Here is a 22,849-nt window from a genome sequence, read left to right on the forward strand (position 1 = left end):
TTTCCTCGAACTATCTATTGGATTAGTTTTGAATTCGTGTGCTTTCTTGTATAATTATTTTTGCAGTAATATTGTAGCAGACTGTAAATTACTGTCACATCTATGGTAATTTATATATGTATTAGAAACATGAATTGTATTTGTGCTACATGTTCTACATTCTCAGCTTAGACCTATGAAGGATATGCGGAAAGTAAAAGAATTATATTCTACTACAAAGACCGCAAACTCCCAAATGCTAAGAAATTATACTTCAACAAACTTTCAATTTGAAAAAAAAATATAAAAAATCCTAGTCTATGATCTTGGTTTATAAACCTTCCATTCAACGGAACATAAATTTTACTTGAAACTATTTAACTGGCATTCAACAAAATCAAAATCGCACACATTTCATCAAAACCCGCGGCAAACACACAGAAGAATTCGTGGTTATATGATGGTAAATGTAGAGTACCTGACAGATTCAGACGCCTTACATTCTTAATTGTATTAATATGCAATATATCAGAACACAAAAATAAACAATCACACACTCTGATATACACGTTCTTCAATTAAAATATTACCTTATTGTTGCACGTACAACATAAAAAAAACTTTAATCTTCTCAACCTCCGAACCGAACTTTCTACTACTCCACAAAATGGCGCAGACACCCTTTCACGGACCGAATTTTTTTTTCACAATATGGAATTAGCGTCGCGTCGGTGAGACAGGAGTACCACTACAAATATATAGTCTACATAATGTGCAATACTAATTGCAGAGAAGTACCATTACTCATAGTATATTCGTAGGGACCTTGATTTTATGATACTGACTTACAAAGACCTACATACGATGCACTTTAACAATTTTTCCGTAATTTAGCTCGCGTTGTTGGCTATTATGGATAAGACTGAAAATTGGGTGCTTTCATATAGATCAATCAAGCATTATTGAACCCCACTTATGATACACAAGTCTATTTGAAATAATCAAAGAATTGTGTGTGTGTGACTCGTACATTTATGTACAGTACATATTTAGTTTCTGAAAAATACATTATATTTTGTTACTCTGCGCATTTGAGTACTCGCATTTAGTCGAAAAAATATGTTAAGACAATTTGTACCTGAACTACAAATGTTATATTTTGACAAATATCCATAAATTGCAACAAGATAGAAAATGCATCCTAAGTAAAGCTGGTGAAATCATGTCAAACATTGTATCTGAAGGTGAAATGTAACTTCGTTGTAGAAATCCTAAAAACATAACCTCACATTTCACAGGAAATTAAAATAAAGTAGAAGTCTTCAAGGGAAGTGGTAAAAAGTCTGAGAACATCAAAACCTAAAGTTCCTGGTATCACTGATCAGTGGACCAAACATCTGAGCAAATTTGTCGGAATTTGACCTCATGGAGAAACATTTATGTGATAATATTTTTAATGCGTGTTTTGTTCGTTGGAAAAAAAGGAACGATTTAAATCGTTATCCACACTTACGCTTGCGTACGTCCGCGCTACCTGGAGGTATAGTTTCGTATTTGTTGGTTTGGTAACGTTTACTGTCTGTGATTCATGGCTTATATGTGAATTTTTAAGTATACAGTCTGTGAGTCTGTGCATTATTATAACATTTCTGATCGGTACAACGTTTGTCATTTGTTTGTACTGATTTTGTGAAGTCATTTGTTTAATATAATTACAAAGCGTAAATTTGACAAGCAACATGGGTTCTAGGTATGATAGAGCAATTACAGTATTTTCACCTGATGGTCACTTATTGCAGGTTGAATATGCACAAGAAGCGGTTCGTAAAGGATCCACGGCTGTGAGTTATTCTAGATAGATAGTTTGGAATATACGTGTGTGCTGAATTGTTTTTTTAGTAGTATAATAATTGCTGAATGCAACAGGAGTTATCTATTGGCTTTCAGGTTATATCTTTTCTTTGTCGTTATGGAAAATGGCCTATATCCCAACAAGCTTACTTTAAATTTTGACAAAATAAACTTAATAACATTCACAAATAATAAGGAACCAATACATAATATGCACATAAGCTAATATAAACAATACAGGAACCAGTAACAACATTTTTTTGATAATAAATGAAATTGGAAAATTCATCTTTACTACATTTTTCCGCAATTAAACACAAAATGTTTCACAGTAAGTCCATCTTATTTATAGATAGTAAAAATTACAACTACTATATATGTCTTTACTCTTCATTCAATCATGTTATATGGGACAGTATTCTGTACTGGATGTTGAGGCTGAGTGGTTAGCACTTGTGCTTCTGTTCCAGAAGTTCCTGTATTCAAATGTCTGCCTGGAGACTGGCTATCTGTATGGAGGTTTTTGTTGTCCTCAGTCACTCCAGGAAAATATTTGAATAATACCTTAAATTAGGACATGACCACATAATTTTATATCCTTTCAAATTCACTGTTTTTCAGTTTTTTATCCTTCAGTGCTTTTTAGTCTGAGCTAGTAGCAGTACCATTAAATAAAAAAAATAAACCTGGAATAACTAGTCTCAAAGTGCAAAAACAAAACACAGTGTCCAGAGACATGGTAGGTGCTCAGAAAAGAGAGTCATGTTGGAACTTGTTTAAGAAATTTTATATATTGTCTCTTGCTTCATATTTGGGATGCCCCAAGTTCAGAACTCATCCTAGAGACAAACTATGCTGGGATAGAACCATAATGTAGGATTTTATTGCTTCCTTCTACATTGTTTCCTTGAGTCTTAACTGACTGTCAGATATGGAGCTCTTGTGTATATTACTCTTTCTCAATAAACAGGTTGGTGTTCGTGGATCAGATGTGGTTGTCCTTGGTGTAGAAAAGAAATCTGTAGCTAAGTTACAAGAAGAACGCACAGTGAGAAAGATTTGTCTCTTGGATGATCATGTTGTTATGGCCTTTGCAGGTAATTATTACCATATAAGAAAGATTTGCATGGCTGTACAAAAGTTCGACAGAAAAGAAGTAAAGGCATGAATTATACTGTTTGTTACTTGGAGTTTTTACAGCTACTGAAGTGCAATTTATTTGTTGACTTATTTTATATATTAATTCACATTATGTTTTATAATTTCTGCATCATTACTTGCGTGCCTTTGTCTCTGATAATTAACTATCATGGAGAAGTGGGTTTGATAAGAGTAACTTATTGTTGTTTATTTTGTGGGGAGAATAATAGATCACATTGTTTTACAGTTTTATAGGTGCACATAGTATCTTTAATGTTTGTATACTTTGTAACTTGAAATATAATTTCTTGTTGATATTTGTAATATAGGTTTACAGATATATCATCTACTGGCCTATGCTGCTGTAAATTTATTATATTATAAGTGAAAACTATAAAGAACACTGAAACCATGAATTGTATTTAATAGTAGATATAATTATAATTTGTGTTTGCTGTTTACACCCACCCATAATGTTGGAGGTAGTAGAGAAACAGCAGACCAGGATGTAAATTACCAATGTGTACATGCAAGCAAATGTCTTACAAACATCATTTTGTGTTGTATATAAGCAGAAACTTCTTGTGTATATATTTCATTTATCTTACTATAAAGATTGGTTTTTATTTAATGTCAAGTGCTCATTACTGTTTTTAGATTTTAACCAAAATTGGAATGTGTCAACACATTTTAGCAAAACTCTCCAATATAAAATTTAATGAGAATGTTCAGCCATTCACAAATTGTTATGTGCAGACAGATGGACAGACATGATGATGTTAGTAGGTGCTATTTTGCAACTGTAGTTGTGAACACTCCTAAAATCATGTGTTCTGTGTTTTAATTATTGTACTAAGTATACGGGTATATGGTGGATGGTCATGCTTTTCTTGATTTGTTGTAGGATTAACTGCTGATGCCAGAATTCTTATAAACCGAGCCCAGATAGAATGTCAATCTCACAAACTGACTGTTGAAGATCCAGTTACATTGGAATATATTACCAGATATATTGCAGGCAAGATTCCTTATTTTTATTATTAATTTATATGTAATCTGTGGATGGAATTTTGACAGAGAAGTATGGCAGCAGATTGATAAACAGAGTGTAATTATGTACCATAAATCATGGTGGTCCAACCAGTTTTCCAGTTAGAACCAAGGGCCAAGAATTGCCTCCTGGCACTGCTTCTGAAAACTAATAGATAGTTTCCATTATTCTTTACAGTACTTATTTAGAAATTACAAATCACCACAGTGTGTGCCCAAATATATAGTTTAAATGTGCAGAAATTAATAGTTGCATATTATATACATTTGCCCCTGCAACTGATTTTACTTGGAAAGCTTACATTTTATGTGAGGATTTAAAGTCAGTAGCGTGTGTGGCACTTGTGCATTCTGTGCAAAAAAAATTGAACGTTATAATTTACCAAATCTGAAATCGGAAGGGATGTAAACATATAGCTGGTGTCATAATTTCAGTCGTTTAATAATTTCCTTGTATTTGTCCATATGTGGCTATTTTCTGTCTTTCATTAATTACAGTTATGTATGCCAGATATGTATTAAGCACAGACTGCCAATTTGAAGAAAACTTAAATTAATGTCAGTGACTTCTGAGACATGGAAATAGGTTCCCCAGCAACATAATGGCGAAGACTATAATTTGCTTGGAATCCTTACTCTCATGGTAGAAACGTAGGTAGTGTAGCAGACTACTGTTGATTTGAAAATCAAATACATGTAGCCCTCGATTTACGCCGGGGATGCATTCCTGGACAAAACGGCGTAAACGGAATCGGCGTAAATTGAAACTCTTTTATAATGTAAATCAATGGGAAGTCAATGACATGCGTTCCCAGCACCCAAACATTGATGAGTAATATCATGGCGTTACATCTAAAGCTCTGAAATAACGCAAATAGAATAAAGGGAATTTAAAAAATATATATTTTATACACTTACAATTGGCAATTTGTTGGTCCATACGATTGACTGCGATTCTTTCATGTGATTGATGTGTACAGTCATCTCTGCTGTTGTGCAATAGTTGCATTCATGTAAGACGCTGACCTATAGAAAATTGCTTAGGAAAAATAACCCCGGTACTTCCGCAGAGATTAAATTAGTCCTTTGAAAGCGCCAGGAATGAAATTTCATAAGAGCAAACTCGCATATGCAAAAGTTTGCATTTCACAAACAGCTTTTACTGATTCATTGATCTCATTGGAGCAAATTTGTGTTTATGAAACATACATAATTGCAGAGATGACTGTATTTATAATTTTTGTTCAAAATCAGCGATGTAAGAATTACGATTTAATATAAGAAGTACGAGAAACATTGTAAAACATAAATAATAGTAAAAAATATTTTTTAACTTTTTGACTTGCTGGTTTCAAAATCGGCGTTATTCTGAATCAGCGCAAATCGAGGTTCAAGTCATAGTAGGTAGGATATTGTATTTTTTCATTAATGCATATGTTGTATTGGTAGGAATACTGATTCAAATTGTGCACTTTTATATTGGCCAGCTATTTTCAGAACTCATACCAGGAGCAACTGGAGTAGTAGTAGTAGTAGTAGCAGCAGGTTTATAGGCACATCAGCTACTCTGGCTATTTGTGCCTGAAATGGTAGTAGAGTACACATTTATTGAATACATGGTCATGCACCTTGTGCTAGGTATATGCAGAGAAAATTATAGTGGTAGTGAGGTGGTACATGGAGAAGTATCCTAATCATAGAGTACCAAATTGAAGAACTTTCCTTTGTGTTTATCTGAACATTTGTGAAACAGGAACTATCTAATTGGTAATGGTTGATGCTGGTTTTCCATGGAGCTGGCCTTTCATTATGATGTATAATTTAGAAACACGTTGTGTAGAGGTAAATTCTTTGAGTTAATGCAGTGTTCTTAAAAATCATTCAATCACCTAGGTATTTTCTGTTCTTTCATAAAGATAATTTATGGACACTCTGTAATTTATAGTTTGTTTCTTATAGACTGTTGGGGTAGCTCAGTCAGTATAGTGACTGGATGACCGGGGTTCAATTCCCAATAGGGATTTTTCCTCGAGACTCTGCATCCAGACTGGCTCTGGAGCCCACACAGCCTCCTGTCCAATGGGTACCGAGGTCCTTTCCTGGGGATAAAGCATGGCTGAAGCATGACACTGACCATTCACCCCCTTCTAGTGCTGGGGTTAAGAATGAGTAGGAGGCATACCCTCTTCTCTCTCTCTCTCTCCCCCCCCCCCCCCCAAGTGCCTACATGGTGTATAGCAGGACAGCTTTACTTTTACTTACTTATAGACTGGAAATGTAGTTTGGATATGTGAAACAAAAAGTGCGTAGGTAGTATTGGTGGGTTACCCTTTTGGAGAACAGCCACTTGGAAGATGGAGAAGGAAATTGGAAGTTAATGTTACAGAAACTGGCTGTGATTGTTGGAGTAGCTCATGATCATGTCAGATAGTGTGCATGGTTTTATTATGAGAGTGATAGTTTCATGTTGTCATTACAGAACTTTGCGTCTGTTAGGATGCATGGTTTTTGAGGATCTGTCACATGCTGCCATCTGATTATTTGATAAAGCTAATCTCATATTTTATAATTTTAAAGTAAATAAAACAAAGTAATTCTGGAGGAGTACTTGGTGCAGCCTATATGGCATAAAATGAACATAAAAAATGTTACTTCTAAAATTTTTACCCATTTGGAATTGTGATGGATTAGATGTGTTATGGACTGAGTTTTACTTTGTGTCTTGAAATTTTAAATGTGTGAAAGATAAGTCTCTTTGCAAAGCCTGGAAGATGACAGTAAAACTTAAAAATCCAAAGGTATATCACAGATGCTTTACTTTTGTAGGTCTGAAACAGAAATATACCCAAAGTAATGGACGAAGACCATTTGGTATTTCGTGCCTTTTGGCTGGGTTTGATTATGATGGAGTCCCTCATTTATATCAGACAGAACCATCAGGAATTTACTATGAGTGGAAGGTATGTGTTCCTATAGTGTCTGCTTAAAAGTTCAGCAGGAGTGACAATATATTAAATGCACTTTGAATGCATTGCCTCATCACTCTGTAAAGACCAATAACATTAGCCAAAAAAGGGGGTATGGCATAAAGAAACTACTGCTGCTTTCCAATTTCTTCTCTTTTTAATCAAATATTGCAGCTTAATTAGCATCTTGCATTCAGGAAGTCATGGATCTTAATCATTATCTCCATCACCAGGTATCATGATCGAGGGTTTTCACATTTTTTAAGTGCCTTCAGACAAATTCTAGGATATGGACCATCCACATTATTTCATATTCTTCCCAGTTCATCATCCATTTAATATTATATGATCTGTGCAGGTGAAAAAATGTAATTAAAATAAACAGGAATTAATCATTAATCTGTTTTATATTTTATTGTACTTCTCATTCTCTACTATAAAAATTGAGTGACTGATGCAGAATCATTATTTATATTATTATTTATGTGTATGTGTATTTCATGTGTATACTGTATATATCAAAGATTATTACCAATGATTGAAACATTATATAAAATCATATTCAGACAAAGCACTTAAATCTAGTTCAAGACATGGTAGTTCATATTTTTGTAAAGGGTTGTCTACCATGAAAGCCCATTGATTGCCTTATAATATAGTGTGTGATTATCATACCATTGATTCCAGACATCAATATAAGTAAAATGGAAATATGTTGTAACATATATTCAATTTATTTTGTACTAACCTCAGGATGGGTTTATAACTTTTTATACAAAATTATGTTGTCATCCATTACTGAGAGAGAACATGCGTCAGACTTCTGTAGGTACCAGCTGGGCTTTATTTTGATAAGTGCAGATTCCTATCGATTTCTCTAAGAAGATACACTGTTACAGGCAAATGCAACTGGCCGTAGTGCAAAGACAGTGAGAGAATTTTTGGAGAAATATTATACTGAGGAGCTTGTATCTACAGAGAAGGGCACAGTGAAATTGGCCATAAGGGCATTACTTGAGGTAGTGCAGTCTGGACGAAAACATCTGGAAATAGCAGTAATGCGACGTGGAGAACCAATGCAGGTAATGTCTGAAAATGGTAATGTCTTCAGTTTAAGGGACACTGTACTTGTTCTTGGTTTTAAGGTGAATTTCTTACTACCATAGATCCCTGTTTACAACATTTCTAAGAGGACTAGAAAAATGTACATTTTTCCAGGAAAATAAACTTTTTGTAGCTTCTTTTAAATGGCATGCTGCATGGTCTGCCAGTTATATTTAAATAACTGCCTGAAAGAGGCAGTGTTTGTCTTATGAGGTGGCAGCCTTTCTCACTCTACTCATGAGTGTGGCTTGGTATTAGGACATGAGATTAACAGTGTATACACATTAATGGAATCTTTGTATTTAACATGCATCCACAACTTTTATTTTGTGATTTCTTTGATTAGTAACTTCACTGAAACCCCAGGTTCAATTGCAAGAATAAGTACAGCTTTCTGTGTAACAGTGATATTTCAGTGTGGATGTATGAAACTGAAGATCACTGCATTTACTCATGTATAACACAACATGAAATTGGGGAGGGGGGCTGTTTTTTGTGCACAATGGAATGTACTGTAAAACACAAAACCTGCAAAGTGTTGCTCTCAAAGAAAAACCATCATCAGTCATACCATCATTTGACTCATTTAGAAAATGGGTGTGTATGGGGCATAAATTTCACATCTCCATAATAAAAATTATGACCAATCAGGTGTAAGGTCCATCTCGGACACCCTGTCCAGAATTGAACTCAGGACTGGTGGGCACATGACATAATTATGAGTTTGGGGACAGATATGAAGATTATGTATTTCTGTAATTTTCAGATACTACCACTTCCTGTTAGAATGAGCATTATTCCTAATATTATATATATAAATTCTTATTGTATCAGGATTAAACTGTACATTAAGAAACATTAAAAAGATTTGTTTTTCACAGATGTTGGATGTGGAAAAGATTGAGGAATATGTGGTAGAAATAGAGAAAGAAAAGGAAGAAGAAGCAGAGAAGAAGAAACAGAAAAAATAAATATTGCATTCATGTTATGTGGTAAACTGTATCAACTTTGTGTAACAATTATAACTTTTTTCACAAAGTAATAAAGTGCTTCTCTAGCAAAAATGCATTTTTCTACTCTTATGGCTATTTATTATCCCTGATAATTCTTCTGTTGTTTAGTGTCAAATGTGACTTATCCAGAGTTCAACTCAGAGTAAGTGCTGTACTAATGTAAAATATATTAAATAAAATAGATTCTTGTGTGAGAAATGTACTAATTTGCACAACATGCCATTCTTAGTAGTCAGTAAATAAAATTTGGTAATGCATTACCTCCTTTAATATTCAATAATTTTCCTTTTTTCCACAGCGGCAAATTTGTGGATTTCATATCATTCTCAGAATAAATAGTGATTATATCCTTAAACAGCATAAACCAATTGGTCTTCATAATGCTTTCTTTGAGGTAAGAACAAAATTTGTAATTATTGTGTGTTATTTCCATGATGTGCATGAAATGAATGTATATAGGGCAGTACCTGTCTGTCCACATGATTCAACTTGAGAACTGATTGATGGATTTTGATCATAATTAATACAGATGTTGTAACATTGCAGCATATTCTATACTTGTATTTTCCAATCAACAAACTTTTAAGGTGGAGCAGCACTAGCATAACTTAATACAGGGTAATTTAATGATGTATGGTAATAGATCTTCAAAAAACACATAACTTTGGTGCAATAATTATTTGAGCAATGTAAAACATGCAGGTTGCAAAGAAATAAACAAATTGGCCACAGCAGGATTTAATATCAATTTAATCAGCATGTGAGTCCAGTATGCTACCACATTGTTAACTTGTATTATATTATAAATTTATGCTGCTTAAAGGCAATATTAAGAACACATGATCTGTAAAATTAGAAATTAAATTTAAGCAAAATAAAATATGTTTGTTATGACTACTTTCTCTTTAAAAATGTCAGGTTTAAAAGAAATTTCAACACACTGTAGGCTATACACTGAATTTATTATTTTGTAACATGTACAGAAACAAAGTCAAGGCCCTCTGCTTGAAAGTATGATGATGTATCAGCTACCAGTTTTAAATACACGAATTGCTAGAGCAGAAAGAGAACAACTTCAAAATGTGTGTTGATTAGTTTCAGTGATAATAATAGTGTTCACTGTGGAAAGCAGTGGTCCCCAACGCGGTGCCCGCGGGCGCCCGCATTGATAGGGAAAGAGGTTATACTGAATAATGAAGGCCGTTCAACCACGAACATTATAAAATCGAAGCGCAGATCTCGACTTACTGACGCCCATCTTGACGATTGTTTGCGAGCAGCAACATCATCCTACACTCCCAAATTTGAAAAAATGGCCGATGAAATGCAGTGCCAAACATCACACTAACTTCCCACTTGAGTAATAATAATTGTACTTTTAAAAGTACGTATTTTTGATTGTGTGGTTTCTTGTATCATTAAACATCGTGTTGTTTTGTGTATTATTTGGTGTCCATATCTTATTTGTCCAGAGAAAAGAAAATTTGGCTTTGTTAATTGGTTGGTGCCCGCCACGATCTCATAAACTCTCAAATGTGCCCGTAGGCACAAAAAGGTAGGGGACCACTGGTGGAAAGTATGGAAACTGGATTGCAGTTCACTCCCATTTCTTTTGTGACTACTGAAAATGAGAAGTATATGAGTTCATGGATAAATAATATATATTAAAAGGATATGCTTGTATTTTTACATCTTCTGAAATATATTGCTATGCTTATGTGGATGATATAGCAACACTATGTCTGGTATAAGTAAAATATGGTATATATATATTTTTTTCATTTCAGCAAGGTGCATTCAGAATGCAAAAGTGAAATAACACAGCTGGATATTTTGTGTATTCCAGTACAGATTACACCTTTCCAGTCTTGTTCAAATGAGCTTTTCCTCCAGAAGGTTAATGAAGTTCACTTATCAAGATTAATTCTGTAATGAACACTACGGTTACAGAATACAAAGATTCTACACTGCTGATACCAAAACACATAAATGAAGTTGGTTCCATTTACTTCACATCAGAAGATCCACAGTAATGTCCTCCTAGGTCATAACCACATACCCAACCCATCATGGCCTCCTGGATATCACTATTTCATAGAAATAGGTGACCTGCTAAAGTCACAGTATCTTCATATGTAATATTCTTAATTACTAAGTTACTTCATCCTTCTTAGACTTAAGTGTTTTCCTGAATACTTTGTCTTTCATGCTCTGTAATTTATGTTCTTCAAAGACATGATGTTTCATTCCTATATTTATATCCTGATGTGAACATTGTTAACAGTTGTGCTGCTTTGGATGAGGCTGTGTGGATCCAACTGTTATGCTTCCACTGTACAGAAGTAAATTAATTATTCACATAAATTGATTTAATTTTGGAATAATTGCATTTTCATTATACGGAGTAATACAACATTACTAAAGTTTACACATACAAATCAGCAGGCTGCAGGTTGATAACCACTGGTTTACAGGCATGTTGGAAGTGATCACCTTTGCTAGCAACAAGCAATTTTGGGTGTCAGGTTAACAAATGGATGTGACATCACTATCACAGAATTTAATAACATTCACAATGAAAGGTGATGACTACGTGTGGATAAACAGAGTACACCACATTGATGCAAGTGACACCCCTCTGATTCGGCAGCCCCTAATAGACTCGCTATGACAATCAGCTCCATCTCCATCATCAGGGCTAGTGTGAGAAATAAATCACAATTCACTGATATATATCAGTCAGTCCTAGCTGTGCCTCATTATTGGTGCACTATATGATGAGGGTGTAGTCAAACTATATGGTCACCCCTCTCACTTTAGGAATGGTGTCATATTGCGCAACTCACATGATCCTGTTAGTCATCCAGCCTTCGCCTGCTGCTGCTGCTCCTCCCAGCCATTTGGAACCTACCCTGTCTAACACTACTAGTACAGGTAAACCTCGATTTGCGCCAATTCAAAATAATGCCGCTTTTGAAACCAGCAAGTCAAAAAGTGAAAGAAATATATTTTACTATTATTTATAATGTTTTACAATGTTTCTCGTTCTGATTCTTATACTAAATCGTAATTCTTACATCGCCAACTTTGAATAAAAATTATAAATACAGTCACCTCTGCACTCATTACTAAGTAGCTGCGAGATAATCTCCCAAAAATCCGCCAACATTGCGCAACAGTCAAGTGAGCACTGGTCACTCTTCACACTGATTCATTTGCATTCAGCCTGATAAGGGAGTAAGGAAAAATGCGCTCACTTCGCTTCTTGTTGACACATTGAATGTGCTGAAAACTGTGTTTATGTTGTTGTTCGACCACTATTCTGCAGTAGCAACTGATTTATATTTATAAATTGTAGAAGAGCCACCATGTCTGGTAAGAGAAGTGAATGTGTTGCTAAAAATTTGCGTAGGTCTATTGCGTTAGAAGATAAGATGGACGTAATTCGTAGAATGGAAGGTGGTGATACCCGTCGTAATGTGTGCTGAAGTATGAAGTTGCCTCCTTCCACTGTGACTACCATAATAAAATATTCATATAAAATAAAACAGTCAATGCAACAGGCTATGAGAGGAAGTGCAATGCAAGTGAGTTATAGCAGAAGTAAACTTTTAGAAATAATGGAGAAATTACTGTTGCTATGGGTGGATGACATGAATCGAAAAAACATTCCCTTGACTGAAATTGCTATCACAGATAAGGTGAAGTCAATTTTTGAGGAACTTAAGTTGTCAATGTTTGGGTGCCGGGAACGCATGTCATTGACTTCCCATTGATTTACATTATGGAAAGAGTTCCAATTTATGCCAGTTCGTCCAGGAACGCATCCCCGGCGTAAATTGAGGTTTACCTGTACTGTCTATGTCGCTGGTTTGTAACATTCTGATGGCGGGGCTCCATACCTGGCTTAGTCTGAACCCTTCTTCTCCATTGATGTTATTAGATGTCATATTTCTCCACTCAAGGAGACCTTATAGTTGTTAGAACAACAATTTAAAGGTGGAATATTAGATCTATTTAGACAAATGTTAATGTCCACATATTTTTTTATTTAATGGGTAATTCTATGACCAGAAGGATGGCATTACAATGGGGTCAGCACATATGCCAATCATGGCAAATTACTTTATGGAATGGACTTTCAACACACTTGAGTGCTCTAATTTTTTTAAATTATGTTCCTTCATTTTGGCTGACATGTTCAGTATAATTATACCATCAAGCCAACCACAGGTCAAAACAATTAAAATGTACCAAGGTTAAAATTAAAATTAGAAAGTGGTATTACATTATAAAAAATATGATCAGGATAATGATTTCTAATCATGATGTTTCATTATATTTGCTTTGATAGTCTTGTTCTGTGGGGTGATGGGGACTGTTGTGGATAACGATATCTGTAGCCATAGGTTTTCTCTGTATGATTCATTATACATTGTTCTATTGCAGTCTATGTGTAAGTTCTCAATTTAGTGGGTGAGGTTTAATGAGTTCTTTCTATTGAATGTATTAGGCAGATTTAAAGCTTGTTGTAGTGCTTCAGTAAAGTATTTACTAATTTTATAGGCTGGTGAAATGCACTGGTTAATTATGGGTCAAATGGGTTTATTTTCTTTGTGTAATTTTATTAGTGCTTGTAAAGTTGAGGCTACAGGGTTCAGACTGAAAAATTTCCATTTTTCTATCAGAGGTAATATTGTATTCCTTTTATTACTTTCCTATCTTATTTTCTTTAGGTACTTTTTGGTCAGATCATTGGTTATTTCTGATATGTGGTTACTTTACATAAACTGAGCTACTTTGTGGTTGTACTCTTATTGATGTAAAATAAACTATTTTTCTCTTGTCTGCTTGAGTAAGAATCATGAATTTAAAAAAAAGAGCAATCAAGTGTATTGAAGATATTAATTACTATGCAGTATCAAATAACACACTGGAATGCTTATAAATAACAGCTAAACATGAATATCAAGTTCACTATGGAAATGGAAGAAAACGGCATGCTACAATTACTGAATGTATTGATACCCTACCTACCCATATGGATCTCTACCTTTATGCAGTCAATCCATTACCCTTCATAAAAACATGCAGTTTTGACTAGCCTTATAAACTTGGCCAAAACTATATGTGACAAAAATCTCAATGCTGAAATCTGACATTTAAAGGAGGCATTAAGAGAGAACAGGTACAGTGGAGCAGACTTCAACGTAGCTATATGTCATAAAAATAAGACAACATAAAAGAATAAACAACTGACTGGGGCAGACATTTTACTATTCCAGTACATATCATATAGGTATGCAGATTACTGAGAAAGTTCAATATAAAGACACTCCTCATACTTGTTAAAAACACTTCACACGTGTTAAAGTCAGGATTAAAAGTCTTTGGGAGTATGTGATTGAGGAAAATTGTACATGGGACGAATGGGCTGGTCCACTGAGCCTAGGTATAAGGAATACACCAGCCATCTGTCTGTATCAGCCAGACAAATCAGCATACACAGCACAGCATATAATAGAGTAATCAAACCAGTTAAAAGATAGAGAAATATGGCTACATGTGAATAATTTCAATAGAGAAGCTAGGCATGAAGCACCACCATCAAAATGTCATAAACCAGAGGCGCTAGTAATGCAACAGCAGGTGAACACTGAACAACAAACCAAGGATCATGCTCCAAGTTCAGCGACATGACAAAACGACTGAAGTGAGAGGAGTGACCACATAATTTGACTACACCCTCTAGTCACATAGTGCACAAATAATGATGAGGCATTACTAGGAGTGACACACACACACAGTGTATGAATATTATAAAATTCTCTTGGGCCATGAGCTGTGTCAATGTTCAGTTAAACACCAATGATTCGATGACTAGCTCAGTTTCCATCATCAGGGTCAGTATGAGAAGTGACTAAAATTCACTGGTGTACATAAGTGTGTCTGTGTGAAGATTTAAAATCTTACATACCTTCAACTTCGTTTTTCTTTCTTTTCAGATGATCTTTTAAATGCAGATTTTAACAAACTAATAAGGTGATTCTGTCCTCCTTCATCTTTCAGTCGTAACCTGTAAAGAAGAAACTGTTTTAAGCATGTACCACTAGTCTCTTTGCATATGTATCTAACAGAATTACAAGTAGACAAAGTACTTCTTTGTACTGTCTCCACAAACAAAGTACAGTTTTAAAGGCTTATACATTTTTATTCAGATCACATACTGGGAAACAAATTGCTCTGCCAACATTAAGTTTTATTTAATAGGTGCTTAATGCAGTTTTCACAGGTGATTCAGCACATCCCACCTGAAGACAACCTGTTTATTTATGATGCAGTCCTATCCCTGCTAAGGTATTCTAAGCAGTCTCTTTCCTTCAGGTTTTAAACTAAAAATGTGTATAAATTGCTATTTCTCAAAATAAAAAATTGAAGATACATAAATCTCCATATTTGGCGTAACAATTGTTTGTAATGCACAACACACTTTTCCTCACATTAGAACTCATGTCCATAACAGTGAAAGAGTAAACAAAAATGTACATACCTGGTTTTACCTCATGCTAAACACTGAGTATGAAGGGTAATGCTCACATAAATAAGAACCTATTTACATGAATGTTTAAGTTTATTTCAATACCTTTTAGTGGTCATGTTGTGAAGCGGCCCAAATGCCAGAGCAACCACAGTACAGGCTAAGCAAATGACATTGTACGGCATGCTGAAGTCTGGTGTAGGCATAGTAATAATCAGTGTTTCAGTCCTGATCTGTACCAAGTAGCCATCTCTAGATGCATTAAAACTGTAAGAAAAAAAAAATATTTATATATATTGAAATGAAGGACTCAACCTCTATAGAGCAAATATGACTGTCCCCAACAAAGTATCAATTTTACTGATATATTTTAATAACTGATTTCATGAAGCTACATTCTACTCTTCAACATAAAGATAAACTACACCTGGGCACAAGGTATATGGGAGCACAGGAGTAAAGTCCAATATATTAACTTTGGCACCAGATAAGATGAAAGTGGCCAGGTTTATACACAAGTCAGCCATTTTACCTGTGGGGAGAGCCCCAGTACATGCTGGGCAGGAAGCTGGTTGGCACCAGAATGTGGAACCCTATTTGGGGTATCATATTGCTGTTTGAGGTACCATTGTACTCTTTCCTTCAGAATGTAAAGTTTTGCCTCCAGGTTGGACCAACAATTTTGACAAAATTTTATTGATACCTGGCAAATCATGCCTTCCAAATTTTCAACAATTTCAGCCTCAAAAGAACTAGGATCAGACACTAATAATCGACTATATGCACTATAGTCTAAAAATTCATAGTCAAACATTTATTGCCAAAATTTAACAATGTACCCATTTCATCTGATGGCCTAAATATGCTGTTACATATATTTCAATAAACAATGGTTACAAAGAAAAATCTTACAGAGAATTGTAGGCCATTTTGAAACACAGCATCATCATCTAACATGTTAACCACTTTCAGTACTGAAGTGGGCTTGGATACACACACCCACATATGCAAACTTAATTGCAGACATTGATGAAGTGTGCATTTAAGCAGAAATATTTATTTTTTAATCTTTATAAGTCTTGTGATGATCTTTATTTGGCCATCCTCAGCCCACAGGCTTAAATTTACATTTAACTGAATAGAAGATATGTTAAAATTTTGGAATCATCTGTTTCAAACAATCACTACTATTTTATTACAGTGGCTTTTCAGAATATTTTAAAATATTTTGGCCTCTTGAAAATTTTTGTCTGAATTAATAAAACCATACCTCGATGATATAGTGCTGCCATCTTGTGGCAATCCTGTGTAGTTTCTCCCAACTGGCAGGAGGGCTGTGATTATAGCTGCACCAATGTAGAAGCCATGATTAGCATCTGGAGGATACTCTTGCCACTTCAGGAAAACATAATCAAACTCAATATAAATCTCAGTTGTGGATCTAGCTGGAAGTCTCAAAGCAACCTCAAGATAGTATGGTCGAGTCCGTGCTTTTCCAGGTATGTACCTCTTCAACACTGAACACAGAAAGATACAGTCATAACTAGTATAGTCATTCTTGATCAATTTTTTATGGAACCAAAGGTTCATCATCATTTTCATAAAGCCCAACAATGGACCCTGTCCTGAATCGCATGAATTCAGTACGCACTCACATCCTATCTCAAAGATACATTTTAATATTATCCTGTCTATGCTTAGATCTGACAAGTGCTCTCTTTCCTTAGGTTTTCCAACTAAAATTCTGTACGCACTTCTCACAAGCAAATGGATTAAAAAATTATTTCACCATATGGAACTTTAAATTCTAAAGTTTTATTCTTCTCACTTCTTGTGATTCAAAATTATCTCATTAAATTTAAGATTTGCCTTTGTCATGGACCTATTACATGCAGGGGAGGGTGCCTGAACCACAGATCATCCTATGGGAAAAACCAACCCCTTCTACCAGCCAACTAATCCAACCTGACATACAACACAGTAAATACTGGCAATGCTGTGTGTGTTCCACCAAAAAAAAATGTGGACAAAATTCAAAAGCTAGATAAAAAGATTGCAACACATTCAACTCTTTCCTTACTTAATAATGGTGTGTCATTTAGTGATCACTTAACATACAAACTGTTTATGTTGCAAAACTGTCACATGACAAGTGAAAGTATGACTTGTTCACCTATGGCACCATATTTTTTTTACCCTAAGGCTGGCACTGGTAGTAGTAGTGAAACAACTCTGGTATGTTACACATGACTGTTACACAAACTAGTCATGTGTTCATTTTTAATTGTTTTATCAAGACAGCGGTTTTACAAAATGCCAATAAAGAACTTTGGAAAGCCATTCTCCCAGGATCAATATAAACTGTTTGAAATGTTTAAAACTTACATGGTTTGATTTCCTTTCCATTTGCTACAATCTTGAGGGTATGAAGGTACAGAGGTATAAACCATGGAATATTTTCCAAATATACAACATCCAGTGGTTTCCAAAGTCCATTGTATACTTTAGTAACAATTCCTCCATATTCTTGGCCATAGCCTAATAACAGAAATTCCAGTAGTTTGTTGTGTGTAATGAACAACAATTAATTCAATCCACAAATTGCATTCCTGTTAAGCAAATGAATTGTTCTGTCTCTGACAAAGATTATCTCTAGGTAAAATACTGTTTCACAGATGTAACACTTTCACATTTTTTATCTGAAATTTATGGCACAATTTGATTAAAATGTTCTGTTAACATAGAAAGCTTCTGTACAAGAAAAGACATAAAAAAATTGTAAAACATAGAGCTTCATATTCCAAGTATTTGCAAGGATTATGTGAACAGCATATGTAGGTGTGTGTGCATCAACCCTACCATCTACAAGTATATGAAATCATATAATATGCACAAATGCTGAAGAAAGTTGAATTTTCAGATGAGATTTTCCATCATGCTTGGAATTTTTATATATTCATGTTGAAATGACTTACCAATAATGTATCTGTTAGCATACAATACTGGTGGAAGATTAACTCCATGAACTCTTGGGGAACTGTAAAATGCTGCAATATTGAACATGCCATCAATGCCCAGTGCTTTTACATCATAAACAGCAAACTTGCTTTCATAGCCACCACGACTACTGGCAATTACTGCAGGTGGAGGTGGACTCAGCTTAAAAGAAGCTCCTGTCTGCAACAGATATTGTAATGTAATACAGACAATTATGTGGCTTAAATTTTAAATCTTTGATGTTGGTTTTGGTTTGCATGTGTGTGAACTGGTGTACTTTAAGGGTGTTTAGGCTGTGAAGAACACTGTATGCTAATAATCTGTGGACATTGACAACCTGATGGCAACATAATATAGACTAAACTATGCCATGATTGCAGGGGAGGGATGGATGAATGCTGATTCCAAATTAGCCTAACGACACTCTCTCATCTTTGTAAATAAAGCATGTCAAGCATACAGTCAAATTCACAGTTGTTATTAAAAAAAACTATTTTATTCATACCCAAAACGATCACACTGTATCATAGCAATATACAGACTAGGATATAATTATGAGACATGGAGAAGTATTTCTGAGGTTGTGGCTTTCAAGATATCAACAAAGAAATAACTGAAGACATATAAAAGTGTTACCAGTAAGTATAACATACCTCATTCAAAGTAGTGTCAATGTAAATATTGCTCATCGTAGCAAGAGGGCAAGCACCACTCAAACCAATTCCAAAAAGTTTCTTTATGGAAAAATCCTGATTTCCTATTCCCAGTATCACCATATCATATACCAGGGACAGTGTCTGCCGTAACTCAACTGATATCTGAGAACAGTTAGAGTCCTGAAACAAAAAGCACACTGCTATCAACAACTATATTCTACAATAACAATGGAAAAATTACTTCCATTTAGAATATTGTATATAATCTGTAGGTAATTCCTGATCTACCACAAAATTCATATGCTTACCTACAACAGTTTAACAATTATCACTAACTACAGAACCTACAAATACCCTGGTACTGAAAATTCCTTGATCAATTCATGAAATGGAACCCAGAGTTCATCAATGTTTAACACATTCCCAAAATATCAAAATTTTAAGATATTTCCATCCATGTCCTAACCTTCCAACTGCAGTTTTTCTATTACATTATCCAACCAAAATCTTATAATCCTGTCTTACCCCTACATTAACATGTCTTTAAATCCTTGTGGTGGAAGTTTAATGTATGACTTTTGTTTTTGGGGATAAGCTGCACTGAGTATTGAAGGTATTCCAACATTTCAGCAAACATTGCAGTTGCCATCCTCAGGATGAATATCTTAACTGCAATGTCTGCTGAAACACTGGAATACCTGCAAACAACTTATCACCAAAAGCCAAATTAATATATTAAACTTTACCCCTTTAATTTATCATAACTAATTAATTCTACAAACCAGTCCTCCTTCAAACCATGATTATCACTCAACTAGTCAAGAAATCCCCTGCCTTTTATGAAGCCCAAAAGTTCATTACAGGGTTCACAAAAGCTTACAATGAGGTCCTATGAAATACTGGTAACATATTTGTTTTGTACAGTGATGAGTTGTCAGCCCTCCCACCCAACCAACAAGATGGAGGTCCACACCTTATCAGGTGCCCATGACTGCTTATTCAACATATTTGCAACTACTGTCCATATCTGGAGCTCTTCTACTCCATCCATAACCTGAGGATGCACCAAAATATGGTGACAAAGGTCCCACATAGCATGGTATTAATTTAATCATCCTAAAATATTAAGTGAAAGGAATTAATTATTAAATTCTTTTCATAACTGTATGAAACTTCAGCTCATATCCTAAATAGTGCATTCAGATAGATGCTGGTATTTATTATGTATTATTAACTTAGAATTTTCTGATAGCATAGGAATTCTGCAGACACATTTAAATTCTTTCTAGTAACATACAGGATTGGAAATCCTGCAAACTCAGTCTGACAGCGTTGAGATGTGAACTTGATATTACTACGGTCAATGGACTGGTTATTTACATATTATATAGTAAGTAGTGATGCCTTAGAAGCATGGAATTTGGTCATGAAACATAATTTTCTTACATTTCTTTAAAGTTTTAATTGTGATAACAAAGAATGCTTTGTGCAGTTAACATAATAGAACATATGAGAGGATGCTATTTCTTGTCAGATAATGAAGACAACAGTGCAGCTGTGGTTCCATCAGCAAGACAGTTTTATTGTGGCAGACTCCTACCTGAATGGTGGAAAAAGTGTGGACTGCAGAGGTGATAATGTTGATAAGTAATTGTGTAAAATTACAAATACAGTTAAAGGACCCACTTTTGTTTGAAAAATTATGTTTGGATTACAGAAAAAATGCCTCTGTAAAATTAGAAGATAAACAACTACAATGGTTAAATAAGATAAGACACAACAATGATACTGAGAAGGGCATTAGAATTAAAGTCTAAAAAAAGGGCCATGTAATAACCCAGAAGAAGATTATTCTGCCAGGTGCCAGAAATACATCAAGAAGAGGATAGAGCTGGTAAGAAACAGAAAACGTAAGATTGTGGAAAAGGCAGAAGACACTGGAGACTTTCTGTTCATTGATCCACATAAAATGCAAATCATGGCAGGAAAAGAAGGGTTCTTTGAAAATCTGATTTACTGGTTTTCCATAAACACAGTAACAAATAAACAACAGACAAAATAATTATACAAATTTGAGAATAGCCAGCCTTGAAGACTAGTAACAATCTGTAGTAATTTCCAATTTAAACTTACCCTGCACACTGGTCGTAAATGAATACCCAGAGAATGGTAATTGGTGTTGTAAATATGACCAGCATTCAGCAATGTTGACAGGCCTTTCTGAAACAGAAAATTTCATGCAGATTCAGTCAGTGTTTTCTTTCTTGTTTATTTCACATACAAAAGCTCATTTTATTTGATCACCTTAGCATCACAAGGAAGAAGCTTCTTCCATGGTGTCAAATTTTCAGTACAGACAATTTCTCTTGGAAGAGTTGCATAACGCAAGTATGATGAATTTACAGCTCTACTGGATACACGTCCAGGTAGCTGGAAAGTGAACTCAGGATTCAAACTGTTTGATGCATCAATGGAATTCAAGGAAGCACAAAGCAATCCTGACAGAGCACCTGCCAGTTCTCTCCACGTTGTATCAACGCTGAAAGAGACAAACTGATAGGATGAACATTATTCTGTATCAAATGTATACATTTTCAGAATCTACAGGAGGAAGAACAGAATTATTGTGACAAAATTCACAATAAAGTATGTTTATCTATAAACCAACAATTCTAAAATAATTGCAGAAAGGGGACTATTCAACTGACACAAAATCTGTGTTCTTTTTGGACACAAACAACTGAAATTTCTTACTTTTTGGTGTCTTCTTTAAACCAGGCCCACATTTCTGCTCCAGGTGCTGCATCATGCACAGGATAGCCCCAGTGTTCATACCTCCAAAGCCCTGCAGTGAGACTGATGTGAAGTTCTTGAACATTGTACCAACCTACAATTTCTCCAAGAGCCCGTGGGAAGAGATGATAATGTTGATCTGAGGAATAAAATTGTTCATCAAGTCATTGTGATAAGAAAGTTACAAGTTAAATGTTAGGTCATTCCATGAGGGGCCTCATCAGCCTGTTGATGGAGGCAGAATATAATTTATATAATATTCACATACACACCAACCCGTATGCTTATTGTTTTTATTTCTTGCTGTACACCCTCAACACACCCAAAGGGGAAGCCACATGCTGCTGCATTTACAATATAATGAATGACAGACATAACCTCAATTTACAATGTGCAATTATTTTAACTTACAGAAAGTGGCTTCAGATTCAAGATCCCATATTGTTGTAAACTGAAAATACGCAAACACATGACCACTGGGCAAGGGTTTTAACAACAATTCTTCATCAAAATAATCATTCTGAGGTACACATGTAACGGAAAAAAACAAATGTATAAACGAGATAAAAACAGATGCATATAATGCACCCCTCATGTTCGCAAGATTTACTTGTTTTTTCTCACTTCTGAAATTTTCACAAGTGTTGCATTTTGATAAGAACCATTCGAAACATGCGAACCATCTACTTCAATAGATTACCACAAAATACATGAGATAAGTGATAAGTTCCTGACGAGTCTGAAGGTTGGGCGACTTCGCCT

At 34.9% G+C, this 22,849-nt stretch overlaps 3 protein-coding genes across 54 annotated transcripts in view; 1 reads left to right on the forward strand and 2 right to left on the reverse strand.

Moving 5' to 3' along the window:
• The window catches only part of LOC110830072 (uncharacterized), a 122,394-nt gene extending 121,527 nt beyond the window's left edge, over window positions 1-867 (reverse strand). For 15 of the 50 annotated variants that reach the window (XR_015534979.1, XR_015534980.1, XM_087348049.1 and 12 more), the window contains exon 1: window positions 570-865. The gene's annotated coding sequence lies outside the window, so the exon portion shown is untranslated. Of the gene's footprint in view, window positions 1-569 lie in introns of all 50 variants that reach the window. The other 35 variants (XR_015534978.1, XM_087348028.1, XM_087348027.1 and 32 more) reach the window with 7 other exon arrangements.
• Window positions 868-1,606: 739 nt separating this feature from the next.
• On the forward strand, window positions 1,607-9,166 carry LOC110830040 (proteasome alpha4 subunit). Its single transcript, XM_022064418.2, has 6 exons — window positions 1,607-1,820; window positions 2,801-2,927; window positions 3,875-3,988; window positions 6,847-6,980; window positions 7,886-8,068; window positions 8,972-9,166. Exons 1-6 carry the CDS (start codon window positions 1,719-1,721, stop codon window positions 9,059-9,061), a joined length of 750 nt encoding a protein of 249 aa, XP_021920110.1. The 5' UTR covers window positions 1,607-1,718; the 3' UTR covers window positions 9,062-9,166.
• An 880-nt stretch (window positions 9,167-10,046) lies between these two features.
• PIG-T (phosphatidylinositol glycan anchor biosynthesis class T) lies at window positions 10,047-22,831 on the reverse strand. Of its 3 annotated transcripts, none has more exons than XM_022064417.2 (11): window positions 22,499-22,831; window positions 22,049-22,226; window positions 21,599-21,833; window positions 21,428-21,514; window positions 19,292-19,474; window positions 18,617-18,818; window positions 18,027-18,179; window positions 16,912-17,158; window positions 15,747-15,908; window positions 15,081-15,179; window positions 10,047-10,156 (listed from the first exon to the last, which is right to left on the reverse strand). In XM_022064417.2, exons 1-10 carry the CDS (start codon window positions 22,680-22,682, stop codon window positions 15,083-15,085), a joined length of 1,728 nt encoding a protein of 575 aa, XP_021920109.1. In that variant the 5' UTR covers window positions 22,683-22,831; the 3' UTR covers window positions 10,047-10,156; window positions 15,081-15,082. The 3 variants fall into 3 exon arrangements, with proteins under 3 accessions (XP_021920109.1, XP_021920106.1, XP_021920108.1); XM_022064414.2 differs by having other exon boundaries at window positions 10,047-11,435; XM_022064416.2 differs by having other exon boundaries at window positions 10,047-11,801.
• Window positions 22,832-22,849: the final 18 nt, after the last annotated feature.

This window comes from Zootermopsis nevadensis, unplaced genomic scaffold (genome assembly GCF_977971745.1).
Source record: "Zootermopsis nevadensis isolate Lab colony 2312 unplaced genomic scaffold, Znev_1.0 Znev_ptg000012l, whole genome shotgun sequence".
Classification (NCBI taxonomy): domain Eukaryota; kingdom Metazoa; phylum Arthropoda; class Insecta; order Blattodea; family Termopsidae; genus Zootermopsis; species Zootermopsis nevadensis.